The sequence below is a fragment of the Priapulus caudatus genome, unplaced genomic scaffold (assembly GCF_000485595.1).
Source record: "Priapulus caudatus unplaced genomic scaffold, Priapulus_caudatus-5.0.1 Scaffold218, whole genome shotgun sequence".
Lineage (NCBI taxonomy): Eukaryota > Metazoa > Priapulida > Priapulimorpha > Priapulimorphida > Priapulidae > Priapulus > Priapulus caudatus.
Window position 1 is genome coordinate 228949 of NW_014577279.1, and position 19446 is coordinate 248394.

Below are 19446 nucleotides of genomic sequence, written 5' to 3' on the forward strand. Positions count from 1 at the left end.
TATCCTAGATATATGTCTGAGCGCGAACGCGGTGGCGGGAGGGCGCACATGATTCGGTTGCCAGTGAGTTTATCAGAAGAATACCCGGCTACAGTACACGTCAGTTGAGCGCTGTCGCTCTGCGGCACTTGTTATTCACTTCTGATGTTATGGTACTAGTAAAATGGGCCCACCCTAGCACCGCTTGCCTTTGGCACGCCTTCACTTGAATATCAATCCCCCCCCCACCTCCTGAAAGCTAGATCCGGCCCTGACATCTAACCTATGAATAGAGGCCAGCCCATTAATTACATATGATAATTTCTGCACTCGACAGGAGGCTGGCAGTAAGCAGCACAGAAGTGGAAGATGAGGATGCTGACGTGGCAGCAGAGAGGAAGCGTGTGCTGCAGGGAGCAGCAGACTTTGTGCGTGTGGAGAACCTCACTAAGGAATACTCCACACACAAGCTAGGCAAGCTGCTAGCTGTTGATAAACTCTGCTTCGGTGTGCCACAAGGAGAGGTATGTTACACTACATACTTAATTCATATTATGTTTGATTTTACTTCAATCCATTTTATTTTATGTTGTTTTATTGTTCACATCTTTATTTTTTAATAATTTGATTATTAATGTTTATAAAATTTTCAATAATCAATAAATGATTTACCTTACATTCATTGTTTTAATTTTGTTAGATTTGAATTAATTTTATATTAAATTTCTGTCAGAAAAAACCTTTTGAGATTGTTGCAGTTGGTTGTCTGGTCAGTATGATAGTTAGTTCATGCATGTTGTTATAACTGCATCAGGCCAGCATAATCACAAGATCTGATTAAAGATCTTTGCAAGTGGTGTTATGTATGAACAGTGTGTATGAACAGTGGTTTATTGTGTACCTTACAGTGCTTTGGGCTTCTTGGAGTGAATGGTGCGGGTAAGACAACTACCTTTAAAATGTTGACAGGAGATACATCAATAACAGGAGGCGATGCATTCCTTAATAACAAAAGGTCTGTATGTACAATCTAACAAACATCAGGCTCGCTGCGCTGCCATTTTAAACTCTATCGATTTTTCACTATTCTGAATCTGATGGCGTTGTCTGAGGAACCATTGTATACAATGATGTTATATGCAACATTTAAACTTTTTAGGGGCCTAACTGAGTGACATGCATCATGTGCATAATTGACCATGTGTAAGGCTATGTTTAGGAACCGTTGTCCATGCAGAGTGTTATCACACTCATATAACAGAATTTTAAGCACTATATAAATACTAGATCTAATTATTAATAGTAATTATAGTATGGTACAATATAATTTCACAAACTCGCACGTGTGTGATTATATATCTTTCTTGTTTCAGCATCATGACAGATGCACGGCTGGTGCAGCAGAGTACTGGGTACTGCCCACAGTTCGACGCTCTCTACGATGAGCTTACCCCTAGGGAACATCTCACACTGTACGCACGGTTTCGTGGTGTTCCCTTCCACTACGAGAAACAGGTACGTAAAGCTGTGGTAACAGTCGCCAGGGTATTTTATTGCGTTGAATCGGATAGTAAATGGTGGGCCAAATAAACCACTCTGCATTTCCAATTCCCTCCATGTATAAAATGTGTTGGTGTCAATACCCATTACCCATTGCTCTTTACAATTGCTCAATTTTTTAGCTCATCTGACGTAGTCAGATGCAGCTTGTAGAATCGCATGATTGTCCGTGCGTGCGTCCGTGCGTGCGTCTGTCCGTCCGTCAACAGTTGTGCACAAATCTTAACCGCTCGACGTACGGTCACGATATTTGGGACGTCGGGGGGATCGTGAAAAGGACTCGGGATGACAAATTTGGGGGGTCAAGGGTCAAAGGTCAAGATGTGTAAATGGAGGGGGAATATTTCCCTCTTAACTTAAGGTATAGGAAGAAATACGGAATTGCGGCACAAATCTTAACGGCTCGACCTATGCGCTTAATATTCGGTGTATAGTGTGATGGGCAGGAAACCCATCACCAGTGCGAAATTCGAGGTCACGGGTCAAAGGGCAGTGGGGGAAAGGTCAGATATCAGACATTTTCTGAGGACATGGCTATAGTGTTGTAAGCTCTTGCCTCTGAACACTCAAGTAAACACGTCTGTTTCTGTTCATCACACAGGCTCAAAGACCCCGTATGTTTTATTACCACCGTGCCGTGTTGCATATACAATAGTGTCATAGATCACGTGTTCGTAAACGAATACAGAAAGTAAAGCATAACATACTAACTACACTATAATGGCCTAATAGCCAGAGTGAAAAACTCTTTTGTTTTACGCTGACCTACCATTTTTATCACTTTATTGAAAGGACCATGAAATGTGCTTTCCACTGACGTGCGAAGAGTAAGTGTCTGATAACCTTTTGACCCTCAAGAGGAGGGTTAAACATGGATTCCTGAACTGCCTCAATGATGTCACAGTGTTCTCATATTCATGGCACATCTATAATCTAGAAAGCCAATATGTCTGGATAGCCCAACGGTTACAGCATATAATTACGGCTCAAAGGTCCTTGTATCGAATCCCATCAGATTTTTTATTATTTACCTGTTTTCTGTATTTTTCTATCTTTATCCATTTAACTATTTTTTTCCAATTAACGCATATATTTACATGATTTATTTACAACAATTTAATAACAACAAATAATTTTTACAATTAAATTGTTTTGTTTTTTAAAATATGGTTAGCGTTAGGGTCGCAATGCACCATAAAACAGGAGTTTCAGGCACGCGATTTGTATCAACCAATGGGATTCGGGAGGTATGCAGAATGCAGAAGGTTGCTGAAATTATGTGTACGCAACTGCGTATCTGCATATCTGCGCCTAACAAAGGTGTCACTACGCACGACTTAAATGTTACGTTTATAACCGTAGCAACAGACCTCAGATGAGCCCAGATGCTCTTGCGGCTCTCGTTTAATGCAAAATATCGCCAAATTCATTTATTACACGAACCTTGGTTGTTTGTCTTGCCTTCCGATAAACGTCACCAATTAACCACTAAATGGACATAGGCAGCATATCTAGCTCTGTTAATTTGCATCCAAATTCGATTTGCTATATCATTTTTCTGACTTCTAGTAAATAATGATCACTGCTGCGGTAACTGTTATGTTATTGGTTAAAGAATGCGTTTGCAACTGTATGTTTTTATCGTTCATAGATGGTTGATTGGTCACTAAGGAAACTTGCTCTAACGCTGTATGCAGACAAGACATCAGGAACTCTAAGTGGGGGAAATAGGCGAAAGCTTTCCACAGCTATTGCTCTTGCGGGCAATCCTGTCGTGTTATTTCTGGTAGGTGGCGTCATGTTATAGTCGTATCAACATCGTACGTGATACCCGTTCCACTTATTAACAGTTGTGATCTATTGGAGAATTATTTTCAGAAAATTTATATATATCATCCACCAGCTTGTTACTCATTACTGCCGTTTTGCCGAATTACTCATATCTGTTTCTCTGATGTATTTCTTATACCTTTACTAACTTGTATTCTTCTGCTATCACTTTTTGTGAACGCCTGCATTCATCTGCACATTTGTCTCTCTTGTCATTTATCTATGTCATTTTACTGACATTTATGACCATGTTACTGTGAGTACTAGAGTAGATAGAGCTTCTTGTTGATTAGGATGAACCAACCACTGGTATGGATCCACATTCCAGAAGATTTCTTTGGGATCTCATACGGGGTTTGATCAAGGAGGGTTGCTCGGTTATTCTGACATCACACAGGTATGTTTAAAGACTGTTAATGCTATATAGCATGAATTTCAGGAATTTTTAAAAAGTAATATTCAGAAAGGCACAGATGGTAAGAAAGGGAGTTCCAAATATAAACCAATGCAACAGTGAATGAGGGTATTCCTAATTTTCTTTAATTTCATGTATGATGTTTTATTACTGTCTGATTGTGTGTATTTCAGCATGGAGGAGTGTGAGGCGCTCTGCACTAGGTTGGCCGTCATGGTCAATGGCAAGATGAAGTGTCTAGGCTCCACACAGCACTTAAAAAACAGGTAATATGGTAACTACGCAACTTTTCATATGAGCGTGTAAAATATGAACAATATTATGGGGCGTACATGATTTATGCAGTGTTTCATGTTAATATTTTCATGTGTAATTATGTAAGTAAAATTGTGTAATGTCTGCACTAATTGTCGTTTTTGTAATATTGCTGAAGTTTATATGTTCTATTTATGTTTAACATAACCATGATAATATGTGCACGTCAATTTTTATGTGTATTTTGGTCGAAACGTTTTGTAATTTGATTAGTATATGGGCACATGACATCCTGATTGTGTGAAATACGATATCATATCATGTTTCTTTTATTTTTTCTGTAATTTCTTCCATGTCTGCAGGTTTGGTGATGGGTACACAATACAAGTAAGAGCCAAGGGTTCGCAGCCAAACCTAGATCCTATCATAAGACATCTCGCACACCATGTGCCGAAGGCAACTTTGGAGGTAAATTGTATTTTAATTACAGTATGAATAAGAGCTAGAAAATATCTGTTAACTACAATGTATTACTGCAGTCTTACTACCGTCAAACCTCTGTTAGGGGACTGATCCATTAGACAGATAGCTATTTATAAAAGATGGTTCTTTGGGGTTCACTGTAGGAGGCAGTTTTATAATGAAAGCACCTCTATAGAACGAACCTCTATAGAGGACAGTATTGGGGTTAAGTGACTGTTATAATACAGGTATGACTATATTACCTGTCGCATGCTTATCGTGTCTAACTGAGCTGGCAATTGGTCGGTAGGAGCGACATCACAACACGCTGCAGTATGAAATGAAGCCAGACCACATCTCACTGGCTAGCATATTCACGGCGATGGAGAACCTTCCGGCATCTCTCAACATCGAGGATTACTCTGTCTCACAGAAAACCCTCGACAACGTAGGTTTTCCTCAGAATAATGTCCTTGAACTTGCTATCATAATTTTCATTGGCTAAGGGTGCCTGTCAATCACTGCGAGTCTTGTAGGTTAATTGTGTATTTGTGTGTGAGTACGAACGTGAATGTAGCATGTTGTTGTGGTTAGGAGCTGGTCATGGCAGCTATGAATAATATCATGCAATCACTTAGTTCCATGCTATGCCTTTACTATACTCGGCAATGCAAAAAATAGAACTGCTCTCTGATTTTCAATACAAAAATAACACGTGCCAAACTGCATTATCGTTGAAATCTAGTCTATGATATCAAGAGAATTTTGGAGGCATGTCATTTGCTGGTGTCCAGTGTGGTGTCAGTGATCGTTGTAATTTGCAAACGAATAAATAACAAAATACACAAAATATGTGTGTGAAGAACCCGCATACATATGTGATTATATTTAGTTCATCGTAATTATGAATTGTCCTTGATGTTTTAGGTGTTCATAAAGTTTGTGAAGCAGCAGACAGAGTTTAGTAACTTAGGTAACAGCAGTACAGGCCTAAACTTGGATAGTGACTCTGATGATTCACTTCTAGATCTACACAGCAGTCAAGACTCGGTAAGTGAAAAGGCTTATATTATTACAGCAGAAGTCCAAAAATCCGTGTGCCAGAAATCCGGACCACCCGAGAACCCGGACTTTTCGAAAACTCTCAAACTTTTTTTAATTTAGCAGGCCTGTGTGTGTGTGTGTGCATGCATGCATGAGCACTGTGTGGCTCATATTGATTCGATCAACACAATTGATATAATTCACGCAATCAACGTGCTTAGCAACTCTCTATTATGTACTCTTGATAAGTATATATATAGACTTGATCAGAAAAATAGCTATTACTACATTTTTGCAACAATTAGCAACACAGCCACGCATGAATGTCCACGTGCATGCTCCCTCACCCGTTCACACATGCACGCACTGATGTGCACACACATGCGCTCGGATGCAGGCACACACGTCCCACCAACACGTACACGTGCAGGCACGTGGTGCAGTGAAAACGTTAGAAGAGTTCAAATGTTAAATGATTCACAAACTATCGTTGTTCAGAATACATCTAGTTCATCTACAATTCGGCTAACGATAGTGGGGTGCAGCATGCGGTGGAAAATAAGTTATAGCTTGTCATCAACAAACGAAATCAACCATGGTGACAGTCTTATGCAGTGATAATTGTTTTGTTCCAGCAACTTAGACTGGCCTTCATGGAAACACCGGATTGTTAACCAGCATCCACACGTTGTTAGCACAGATACAACGACTACGCAAGAACCTTCGCTATTGATAGTCATGACTCACCATTCTTCTGTACCTGTGCAGGGTTTAAGCTGTTGTTCACTATGGGTTGTGTTTGAGTTTGGCGAAAAATTGTCGTCATAAATTCGCCAAAATGCTAAAGCGTAATTCGTGGGCCACTCGAATTCCACCCGAGATCACTACTTGCTAACCCGAAGCATGAGGTACACTGTGTGTGGTCATTGTTTACTCGGTACCGAAACCTTTCCGTTAAAGACCAAAGATTATCAAAGTGGCCATCGATACACACGACTATATATAGTTAGTAGAATTTGATTAAACATTTTCAGAATAAATTGGCCAAATTGCTAACAATTTTTTTGGTCCAGCTTAAACCCTGCCTGTGGTCTTGTATTTATTTTTTGTCTGTTGCATGATGATGTTTATGACCCATGCATCGCAGTTACTATGCATATTCATTCATTCCAGTTTGACTGCACATGACGTGTTGATTCATACAATGCCCTAGTCAGGCTTCTGGTCAATAGGTTCAATCATAGTTCGAATTGTGTGGTGGGGGAACAGTTGATTGATGAACCAGTAGTATACTTCATCTACCTGTGGATTTTATAACTTACATGCTATCGTGTTTTGTCAATGGAAGCAAATCACATGTCCCTGTTTCTTATACACATACAGATGAGATTTGCTGGTGTTTAGTGCAAAGTATCCAATATTAGGAACTATATTTACAGATAAATCACATATTTTCCACTTCTAGATTAGATCGATAGAGTCATGTTATTGGAGATCTTCAGTATTGGGAGAGGAGAAGTCTAGATGATGTCAGTGTTTTATCTGTAGAAGCACAAACATTAGTTTTACATATTGTCAACTAAGAAGCTGTTTTTCAATTACTGGGCTGGGTATGTCGCCATGACTTGGTATGTCATTAATTGCAAAGAAAACGATGCATTTCAAATTAAACCGGCGATACAGTAATAACACCGCACTATGTAAATAATGCATTTTTTTAAATCTATATCATGAATCACACGTTCTCGCTGACTTCCATTTTAATATTGGAGATACGGTCCTGTTGAAAATCTTGCAGCTAAAAGATCTTCTAGAAAGACAGTTATTAATGCAAGTTCTCTGAAGTTCCTGACTGATGAACTGAAAGAACTCATATTTATTTTGACTATCTTTGAGGAATGTCTGCCATTCGGCACCTTTTGGCATAGGTATCTTGGCTGAGATTCGTGTTCGGCGCGCTGCAGTTTCACCCCGCTTGGCACGAGTTTGTGACTTCAGACTAGTCTCTGTATATGTGTCCCATACTGCGTCCACTCTCGTCGTGCTGTCCGTCATCTGGCTTTGCAAGTATGGGAGCAATTGCATCTGTGTGTAGTCTCCAAACACTCTCTCTGGCAGGCACGCTGGGGTTTAATGATGTATATTACTGCCGCCATGTCGAGAACAAGCACAGACGCCCCTTTGGCTGCTTGAGAGTGACCAGGAGCAGGCATGCCTGGTAGACAGCCAAGTATATCCGACTTTGTTCCACACCGTAGCTTGCCTCGATCGGATAAGGACATAGGTTCACACTGATTTTCGTGCTTGAATAATTCGTCTATGTTTGCATCACGACGTGCCTGTAGGGACATAAACATTTGATTAACAGGTAGTCTCTCACTGTTGTCCAGTAGCAGATTGTTGGAGCATTGCTGATGAGTCTCTTCTCCCACATCTCCATAGATTCATGAGGCCCATAGCCCTCGCGGCAGAATTCATCATATGCCTGCGCTTTGAGTACATGGAGCCAAGCAATAGTGAGCTGGTACGCATAACGTGTACGCTTGACATGCTTGCCAGCTAGAAGAGATGCTGCAATGCCAGTAGTGAATACATTTGCCAGGGAGAATATTTGGTTCCAGCCGGATCCGGCCAATAGCTTACCCCACAATCTTGTGACGTCATCTCGACATGGAGCATGCCCATGAAACACACCATCATTGATTCACCGACCTGATCAGGGTACCTCCACTGACATTTTTTCTGTTGGGCATAGAGAGGGCAGTCACCTATGACTGCCACCTGGCCAGGATTCACAAACTCTATTGCCCTCTTGACCACAAACATTGAGTGTTTCTGCATGGCCATTGATGAAGCCTTTTCATAGAAGATGGGAAAAACTCCAACTGTGGCCCTTGGCTTGATATCTTCTGTGTGTTGGCCATGGGATAAGAAACCAGAGTAGGTCACTGGCGTTTCTTGAAGCTTGCTGTCTTTTTCTGTCATGACCTTGTGGACATGGCTGAGCCACGCTTCATCAGGCTCCCCTGCTCGGAGATTTTCAGCAAAAGCTGGCCTGGCTGTTCCTTCTAGAATTGATGAAAGGGTGATATCTCCAGCATGTTCATCAATGTATGGCACAATCGCAAAGTCATCAGGAAGGTGGATAGTGGCACCCACGGGCGCATCCAGCGTGAGAGGTGGACGGTCCACACCCATGTTGTCACGAGTATGATGGTTGGTTAGGGATATGGCAGTGCCATGAAGCTCAGTACGACCAGATTCATCGATATTATCAACTCCGCCAGTAGTGAAGACTCCCCGCTTGATGTTAGAAGGTACAACAACTCCATCTTCAGCAAACCGCATTGACACAGCAAGGGCGAGTCTCTTCCTGACATCCATGACACGGTCATAAGACACCGACATGCCCAATACATGAAACGTGTTAATGCTGTCTCTCTTGCGATTATTTGCATGCAGTTTCAGTCCGACATAGAGTGGAAAGGGTGTTTCTCTCTCCTTCCTCAGGTATAGAGTGAGAGCATTGCTGGATTGCTTTGTTGCGTTGCTGCATATCAGCTGAGAGATGGTACAGGCGACTCTGAACTTGGCATTTATGCTGCCATGATCCTCGTGCTCCTCTATAGAACTCGAACATTGGAGTAGAATGCCTAGAAGGCTAAGAAGAGGTTTGGCAACTGGCTCACTCAAACAGCTTGAATTGAATGAGCCATTGAAATGCATCTGTTGGAGGAAGATGTATCTTCACAGCATGATACCCACTTCAACTATTTTCTTAGCCTCTTCAGTCACCATATGATGAGCAGTCTGTGCCAAAGCTGCACCAACTGTTTGCTTTGAGACATGTAAATATCACGACCCTCAGAGTATTCAGACCAATCGGGTCCTAGCTTCTCTATAAGGTGCTCTTTGAACCTTGTTTGGTGCACATACACCCCAATCCAATCAGAGCCCAGTTGCTCGAGACGACGATCATAAAGCCTCTTTAAGTCCACAAGCTTAAAGGCAGCCGAATGCTTTAACTGCATGAATGCTACAAGCTGAGCAATTACCAAGGTATCATGAGTGTAAAGGGTGGTAGAACTTTTTTCTGCATTTTGTGACTTGGACCTGGCTGCACGGGCATCATTCTTCAGCTTTGTATAACAGGATGCGTGATAATGCACATCTCCAGCCGCTGCATCCTCTGCATTTATTGCGTTCAACGGTGCATGAACCACGCAGTTCTTGGATTCTGCAGCCCATTTGTAGAGGTTCTTGCTACAGTTATCACTCCTAGCTGTGTAGATTTGTTCATCACTATCATCTTGAAACTTCTCACAGCAGACACTGCAGGTTTTTGCGATCAAGGCTTGCATTAAAACTTGATCGGGTTCTTTTCGGACTTAAAGTGGCCTCTTCATTCTCAGACTCTTCCCTTGCTTTCTTCTGATCCAGTGCTCACTGCACAATATATGAGCGGAAGTGTCCTTGACATCCATTATGATACTTTGCTTTATTTTTCAGCAATGTGTTGGCAATCCCTGAACCATCATGTAAACATGCCAAGTTCACTCCAAGAGGTAAAGGGACAGCACTTTCAACAAATGTGTTCAAATCTCACTCAAGAGTGTTATATGCCTTGTGAAAACACTCCTTTTTATATGGACATCACAAATCTTTGCTGTTAGAATTGTCCTGGCACAAGCAACACAATGTGCAATCAGTGTCCTTCCTTGTGATCAAAAGGATGTTCGTCACTCATGATGAAAACGATTGTTCAATAGCCAGGGTTCTTCGCATCATGAGTCGAGGGAGATCTGATGTTGATGGTGTATGTTCAAATTGACCATACGGGCAAGCAAGCGTTTTTTATTAAATGTCTAGACATAATGATATTTTTTAGTTACACTTAGATTCGAATGCATAGTGAACAATGCATGAAAGCAAACAATGCAAATGAAACAATCAGAAAAAATGGGCATGAAAATGTAGTGCTATAAATGCGTAAATGTATAAATCCTAATTTATACATGCTGATCTACGGTAGTACCAGAGTTATGGCCCTATTTGACTGAAAATCACATTGAATATAGCTTTTGACCTTGAGAATGATGTTGAAAAATATAAATTAGTTCAGAAATGGATTCCTCGCCCCAGAAAACATGGAAAAAGTGGTATTACTGAAGGATCTAGTGCTAACAGGAGCTGAGATATGACATTTTCTATTTCCAAAGGCGGCCATATACGAATTTGTGCATAGTGGCCACCAGGGGGACACAAAAAAGTGTATGCGGTTGTTTTTGAAAACCTTATGTCCGTACCTAAAGCCCGACCACACGTGAGTTATTTTACTCAAGTAAAATGATGCATGCGTCAAATTACTCAACGAAAATCCGCCGCACACGTGAGTAAAATGACGCATGCGTCAAATTACTCAACGAAAATCCGCCGCACACGTGAGTAAAATGACTCGTGCGTCATTTTACTTGAGTAAAATAACTCACGTGTGCGCCGGGCTTAACAGCATGCCAAATTTCAAAGACTTGTCACAAAGTGCACAATCTTTATCAATTTGGACCAAATCCCTCCCTGCTATAGCTGAAACCAATCAGCGTTGCAACAGGGCGTGCTAAAAACAACGTGAAGTGTTCAACACAACAACGTAAACTACACTTGCCGTAAAATACAATTTTGGTCTGCACAGAAGCTGAGAGGGGCTATGTCCCCCAGGGTAATGCCGGAACGTACCCTGGTACTATCTAATATGCCGGACCGTACCACGCCTACTCCACTAACGCGTCTAAGGGAGTTGCCTACGCCTACTCCCTAACCCTAACCCTAACCATAACCCTAGCCCTAACCCTAACCATATCAGATAGTTACCAGGGTACGTTCCGATATATCGAACCATACCCAGGTTACCCTCCGATAGTACTCTGGGGGACATAGACCCTATGAGCTGCACTGAACACCAAAAACAACAACTTGGTTACCTTGACCGACCTAGCATCAATGTCTAAGACGGGGCGTGAGTTTCTCGATTCGCCTAACAGGGTATTCGCCATGTCACATAGATGTTCCCCTAGTAGAGGTTTCCTATTTATACTTCAGTAACATTTACTTATTTTGGTGGTGTTGTGTTTTTAATTGTGTTATATGTAATCTCGTGTTTACAGGGAGGGTATTCTCTTTTTATCGTAGCGTGTCAGGGGCGTAGCCAGGGGTGATTCCAGGCATTCCGAAATCCCCCGTGGTTTGTATCAAAATAGCACATATCTGATACAGTATGTATATAAAAGCATGAAACGAAAATTTTAACGAAGTTTTATTAGTATATAGTAGGTTTGGAATCCCCCTCTTGGAAGGAATCCCCCCCCCTCTTGGAAAGGCTGGCTACGCCCCTGCATGTTGACGTGAAGTATTCATGCCTACTCTTTTCTAGTCTGTAGTGTATATCCAGTTGTTATACTAGTCCGTTGTTCTCGTATTTTGTTCGATAAAATTTTGTTGGGCTTTTGTACCGAAGAGCCGACTTAAGCGCCATTCATCATTTAACCATTAGCATAATAACCATGCATGTTTACAATGATACGGGGGATTCAGATGTAGTATTACATCATTTATTTACGTTGTGTATAATGCTAATTTCTTACTCAACACTTTATGGGATACTATAATAGTATATGAGAACTAAACCAGTCAAATAAGATACCGGGAGAACATCATTTATGATATGCTCCTGATGATATATTAAATCACATTCATAGATCTACATTCTCGATAATAAATGTACATTTGAAATTATAATCTATTTTGAGTAACTTTGACGCAAATAAAAATGAGTGGGAAAATATGTCATCCACAGTTTGTGGAAAACTGCCTACGCAAATGTGCATCTAAATATACAAATCGCTGATCTCCGACATGCGTGCTAATGTAAGTATAATCATCAGGCCCGTAATGCCAGGAGTGAATAAAAATATTATTTTATTTTATTCATTCTTGGTAATATAGGCCTACTATGTATAGGTTTGTCCGTTTTCCAACTGTGATCTCTTTCATGAATAAACTTCATTTGAATCATTATCGTATGTTTTTTTTTGTCGTTGCCTTGTACTATACTTGACTGAATGAAAGATTATCGGAAAATGTCATTTAATGTTATTGAGGATTTTTCAATCCAGAAATCGCGAAAGGTACTGACGTAATTGTAATTTCTTGTTTAACATGTGATGATAAAAAACATGGAAGAAAACTATCATTTTTATCGTCCAAATAAATAGGCGTTCAGAAGGGTTTTAATGTACATTTTACTTTTCGTAAGCTCTGTTGAATCATCTCGCTACAGTTCTACATATGCAACCTTCCCACGCGCGCGAATATTACGATACCGCGAATATGCACGATACCGCATATTACATCTATATATAATAATACGACCCTGTAATTATCATATATCACAACAATCAAAGAACATATAGTAATGACAAGTTTATTACTGATTACTTTTTGTATTGAAGCGAATAAATATTATTAATACATTATTATGCACAATAAAAATGATGGTATACATAAAAAACATAATAGAATAGAACTTCTATTGTTAATATCACTGTCTAGCCCTCATAGTTAACGCTGAAGCATTTACATAATTTAACCTGACAGATATTCATTAACGCCTGCCCCATTCCTATATTCAACTCAGTGAAACCGAGAAAATATCATAAGCTCTCTCTGTCGATCCACTTTTGGTTGTAATGTACAAATAAACTCATACAATGTATACACACTGTCTAATAACCCCAATATTGACGGAAAGCACTAACTTGAGCAGCTTGATTGAATTTTTGGTTCAATATACTAACACTTTTCGATAACATTGTGGAATATTCATACATACTATAATATTTTTATCATCACATAGACCACTACACGTCTTGAAACTCGCTCAACATTCAGCAAATATTTGCGATATCTTCATGACATCACTACCAGGATAACCCCTCGTAAGGTTTGGATATTTCTAGAGAAACAACAAAGTCTAAACGCGATGTTACGTAACGTTACGTAATGTATGTAATCAAGTTGTGATTTGATACGAGACAGGCGCATGTTAGACGATGTAACGTAGGTATAACACCCCATAACCTTCGTCCATGAACTGTCCCATGCTTTTTCCCATCGTGGTCGACTGTGGTCACGCGCCTGCTACTTCCTTTGGACACTTGATCCCCGTTCATGTTTACACACAGGCCCTTGAGTCGTTCATGGTAAAGCGATATGTGTATTATTTATTATTACGCGCATTGCATTATGATCATACTCTCCTCACGACGCTCTAACACATAGCAACCACAGATATACCTTAAACAAACGACGCGTTATTATTTACAGAAAAGCCGACAGGACGTTAATTTACTCACTACCACTAACCAGCGTATAGTCAACATACATGGAGAGAGGATTCGTCTAAGCAGTTGACAGTTCATCTTGGCTTACATCAAACCGCACCTTTACAATTTAAGACGTTATGCATTCACTACGAAATCTTAAGCAATGGTGTAGTGAATGTCTCGTAGTGCACTCGCGCAATAAATATTGGCATTGACAGCAAATTGCAGAACTATTTAATCACCAATACGAAACTAACAGTATTGTGTGTGTGCCCATAATACTATTTAATTTTAGTATTGTGGCTTCTTGATGATACCATGAACAGATTCTGACTCTGGTTAATTATCAAACACGGAAAGTTTTGAAATAATAATTAAAGAACTGTCTGTTAAAATGAAATGTGTATAAACTCCTAGTAATCATACATAAATACATAAATGGGATTCTACAATATAAGCACTGCGGAAAAGCTAATGCCTTCGCTTGGGCAGAAGAATGAGATTTCATCATGAGATTATCAAATGACTGCATTAATAAGAAAGTACAATAAGCGCGAACTACATAAGAATATATCACACAACAGCAATAATCTGTCGAGGAATATTGGCACATGCACGAACACACAAGTGCGTGCACGGACACATGTATATTTATATTATAGTGCTATTAAATGGATAAATTATATTTAATCTACAAAGATAAAATGCGAAACGTTTGTAAAAAACGTGATAGACATGAGAAAACCCAATTTGTTGATCCCTATACCCTACTATTCACATACGCATTAAGAGAAGAGGACTATTGACAATAAACAACCATACCAAAACTTTACTTTGTTCTTAGTAAACTAACCATGTCAAGATACCATCGTTAGCTAGCTATAGTTAGCTAGCCATTGCTGGCTACCAGATTCTTATTGTTAGCTAACCAGGTTCAATTAATCATTGATAGTTAACCAGGTTCTGTTAACCATTGTTAGCTAACCAGGTTCTGTTAACCATTAATAGCTAACCAGGGTCTGTTCAACATTGTTAGCTTGCCAGGTTCCGTTTACCATTGTTAGCTAGCCGGGTTCCATTACACATTGTTAGCTAACCAGGTTTAGATAATCATTGTTGGTTAACCAGGTTTAGTTAACCATTGTTAGCTAACCAGGTTTAGTTACCCATTGTGAGTTAACAAGGTTCCATTAACCATTGTTAGCTAGCCAGGTTACATTACCCATTGTTAGCTAACCAGGTTCTGTTAACCATTGTTAGCTAACCATTGTCAGCTAACCAAGTTCTGTTAACCATTGTTAGCTAACCAGGTTCTATAACCATTAATAGCTAACCAGGGTCTGTTAAACATTGTTAGCTAGCCAGGTTCCATTAACCATTGTTAGCTAGCCAGGTTCCATTAACCATTGTTAGCTAGCCGGGTTCCGTTACACATTGTTAGCTAACCAGGTTTAGATAATCATTGTTGGTTAACCAGGTTCAATTAACCACAATATGCTAAACTTAGTAAACTGGCAATGGCAAATTAATTATATTGTAAGATAACCGTGGTTAACTAATTATATTAAGCTAATTATAATAAGACAATAATGTACCATGGGCATAATTACCTAACCATGGCAACAAAACCAACCTATATTTAAATTATCTGTATTCAGCAGTTTTGTATATAACTATAAATTAGTGTGCATCCAGAGCAAGTAACTTGGCGCTGCTTCGACAAGATATGATTTCTATTGGCTATCAGGGTCAGCACTGTATCTCACACAACGTGCCATATCTTCCATGCCCAACAGAAATACATAAATTTCCTAAATCATGTTGGGTATTGTCTCTACACATATTATTGTAAACTTCACAACACACGCATATACACATGCAAGCACGCACACATACAGACACGGACACATATATACAGCGAGACAAATACTAGGCGTTGCAAATAAAATTACCTAGATCAGCAAATTTATTGGCATACGAGATTCTACAAAGTTCCACATACTAGCCACTAGGTGGCGACTCACACGCACAGCAGCATCACGTAAGCAATGTACACAACCCAATGCAACGCACATTCATTCGCCTATTACACAATCAATTAGATGGCTGATCTAATGACGGAGTGATCAGCATCAAACAGTATAGCGCTGCTTGCGAATTTTAATAGCGGGGGTTATAAAAAAATAACCCCCGAATGTTATGGGTTGGTGTTATATAAAGGGACGTAAAAAGTTGAGATATTTCTATGACTGATGATTGACATTTATATTACCATGAGCATATTTACACACTTATATACACTCAGATAACCTTCTGCTTTAGCCCAAAAATATGGCAATGCCAGATGAGTAATTGATTTTATACAAGTGATAGTTTTTTTAGCTATTACTTCTACCACGTCACTATGACAGCGTTTATCGTGTCAAAAATTCTTTAGATTTTGTTTTTCACATGGCAGCAGTGGAGGCAACAAGGTCAAATAACAAGGTGACTTGCCTGATTCTAACCACCCACAGTCTTCTCCTCTGCAACTCACCCTTGCCTCTCAGCTGTACCATAGTTTACCAAACACCCACAACTCTCCCAGTTCTCCAGCATTCCAGTTCCTAGCTCACGTTGACTTCTCTTATTCTGAATCATATATATATAATATATACCATTGACATCTCAGAATAAGAGGTCACTGCTTGCAGAGTCAGACCAAGTGATTTGTTCCTCCACAGGCTTAGCCCATGTTTCCTCATTCTGTTTCTCCTCCTCCTTCACTCGCTTTGGCAGGCTGATGATGATGTTGTTAGCTGTCTTTGGCTGTTCCTTGCCCAGCTCATAGTCCTGATGCAGCTTCGTCGGCAAGTAAGATGCAAGACCTGCCGGAGTGAATAAAAGTTTGACTATTTTTTTTTTTTTTTGGTTTGGGAGATAAAGCACGATCTCTGAGGTAATCTACAGTAAAACATGCATTAGAAGATATCTCTAAAAAACAGACGTTTATAGGACACTTTTGGCATTTACTTTGTGTAGCACTAATAAAGTAAAAAATATGCCTATAGAACAGCTACCTGTCTATAAAAGACAGTTTGGGCGGTTTCATTGAGTTGCCCTAGCATACAAGTTTGACTTTATTTTGTGGATAACCACCAAGACATGTTTAACGCAATAGGTCAGAAAACATGCCACTGTCACCTTATTTTCGCTAACACATTTATCCAAGAGGTTGTCATAGGGAACGTTGACAGTGAATATAAGTACGATAAACATGTTGCACCTCCGACACATCCTTACTGCAAATATGAATGTTTTTTGACAAATTACAGCTAATGCTGTACCCACAAATCCACGCCTTCTCTTGTTTACCCAGGTACGTGCAGTCTATCCGTATGCCAGAACTAGAAAGCTAACACCGTTGTCTGTGAGAGGTTTTCACACTTGACACAAGGAATTTTAGGTACCAACTCAGCCGTCAGAGACGGAAGAGCATGTGCACTGCCCTCTGCTTCTCACTCACACACGTCAGTAAGACAATAACGCCCCCATCTGCTGCTGCTACCACACTACAAGCTGTTCCTGGATTTTTAATGCAAGATGATATGACAATATTGACATTATCAGAAAGCTTTTCAACGCGTCAGGTCATCGAGAACCCAACACTTATATAAACCAATGTCATTCACATACTTCTGGTGTTCCGTGCGTACCATTAATTATATGTATAATCTTTGGCTAACGACATAATCGGCAGCGACTAATGGTAAATGATTGCAATTGCCAAGTGATGGACGATATTTACTGTTACTGCACCATGGGATATAATAATTGTGTCGCAGGATTTGCCTCGACGACAATATAGACGAACATAAATGTTCATTGACCACTGCCACATACTATCCGATAAACGTTCAATTAACATTACATCTTCACTTTACCATATCACGTTACCCTGGTAACTAATCAGTCTTCTACTGCTCCGTCCCCGTACATTATTTTCACGCGGAACTTATTATTAATGAGGAGGCTGTGGATATACCCTGCCGTGTCAGCAGCGAAGCCAGTGCCACATCACACCGCCACTTAACTCTCAATCCTGAATTTTTACTGAGCAAGATGAATGCAGATCGATAAAGGCGAGCGATTTACTGCATGACTGCTCCAAAAAGCGCATTGATTTTCCCTTCTCCCGGGACCAACTCGGCAACTACGTACGTGCAGCAGACGCACGCACGCGCACGAACACACGCACGCAAACATGCACAAACATACACATGCACGCAAACATGCACAAACATACACATGCACGCAGAGACACGCAAGCACGCACGCTGGCACGCAGGCACGCAGGCACGCAAACAATCACGCACACACACGCGCACGCACGCACGCACGCACGCAGTCTAGCTATTCAATAGTTAGTTCTATCGGTGTAGCCCCTTCGCTCCCACTCCATGTACTACGAACACACCTGTAGCAGGAGCGTGGGGGCTTCACCAGTAGAGCTATTCAATAGTGATCCGTGGTTGACATTAAACCGCCTTGATGACTCGATTCCACAGGACAATAAACACAAACACAAACACGGAGTCACGAAATTATACACGATTTACACAAAAACGCGATAATCTCTTCCACATCGCGCCAGCGTGTTCACTGCTAGATTCGCCCCACTAGCTCTGCATCAGGTCAGAGTCTGAAAGGTTATTCCGAAAGTACTATGAGGGCGCGGATAACTAAAACTAGTTCACTAGCAACCGTAGTCCGAGCCGACGCATACCCCAGTAATGGGGTCTGCGGCCGCGTCTATCTCAATCACGGAAAGCCACCTCCAGTTTGGAGGTGGCACTTATAAGTAACATATGCGCCCGATATATACAATCATATTGCATGGAACTTACTTTAATCTGAACTTGAATCATTTATCTACGTGCATGCACGCTATGATGACCTGGTAGCGGCCACAACATAAGAATATATCAAGTTGTTTACCTAATGGTAAATATAAACATCCAAAGAAAATGTTCTGTCTTCATTCACATTTGTCAACCAATGAAAATCACTTCCGGTTACTTCGGCTATTCCCGATGTTCAACAGGAAACATGGTAGGTAGCAGAGCATATAAATCACCTATATGCCTATATAAATCACCTATATAAATCACCTATATGGTGATTTATATGCTCTGTAGGTAGTCTGTGGGTAGTCCGCGCCATCTATTATTATTTTGAATTATTATTTCCGAGTGAACCCGAGGCTACCGGAAGTGAATTTCATTGGTCGATCGAAAAATCTGTCAAATGTGGCCAAAAATATCGAAGTTACTCTGACTAGGATGAATTATTGCATGAAAACAAAGTTCTGAAACGGAACAGTACTTTCGGAATAACCTTGTCAAGACTTCCTGATCCTCAGATGCAAGAGCTAGCGTGGGCGCGAATCTAGCAGTGAACACGCATGGCGCCGACTGTGCGAAGAGCATATATCGCCTTTTTGTGTAAAATCAGTGTATAATTCCAGTGACTTCATCTCTCTCA

At 40.4% G+C, this 19446-nt stretch overlaps 3 protein-coding genes across 5 annotated transcripts in view; 1 reads left to right on the top strand and 2 right to left on the bottom strand.

Moving 5' to 3' along the window:
• Positions 1-7285, top strand: part of LOC106807482 (ATP-binding cassette sub-family A member 2-like) — a gene marked incomplete at its 5' end in the record, with an annotated part of 42279 nt that extends 34994 nt beyond the window's left edge. For 2 of the 3 annotated variants that reach the window (XM_014809813.1, XM_014809814.1), the window contains 10 exon segments: positions 317-503; positions 888-994; positions 1353-1494; positions 3191-3325; positions 3663-3766; positions 3958-4050; positions 4402-4507; positions 4812-4949; positions 5429-5551; positions 6181-7285. In XM_014809813.1, coding sequence (XP_014665299.1) covers positions 317-503; positions 888-994; positions 1353-1494; positions 3191-3325; positions 3663-3766; positions 3958-4050; positions 4402-4507; positions 4812-4949; positions 5429-5551; positions 6181-6219 — 1174 coding nt within the window. 3 annotated transcript variants of the gene reach the window in all.
• A 150-nt stretch (positions 7286-7435) lies between these two features.
• The window catches only part of LOC106807485, a 12785-nt gene continuing 774 nt past the window's right edge, over positions 7436-19446 (bottom strand). Inside the window, exon 2 of the mRNA XM_014809817.1 lies at positions 7436-9133. Within this exon, the coding sequence (XP_014665303.1) occupies positions 8105-8953 (849 nt within the window). The 5' untranslated portion in view covers positions 8954-9133 and the 3' untranslated portion in view covers positions 7436-8104. The remainder of the gene's footprint in view (positions 9134-19446) is intronic.
• Positions 12587-19446, bottom strand: part of LOC106807483 — a 22028-nt gene continuing 15168 nt past the window's right edge. The window contains exon 3 of the mRNA XM_014809815.1: positions 12587-16790. Coding sequence (XP_014665301.1) covers positions 16591-16790 — 200 coding nt within the window. The 3' untranslated portion in view covers positions 12587-16590. The remainder of the gene's footprint in view (positions 16791-19446) is intronic.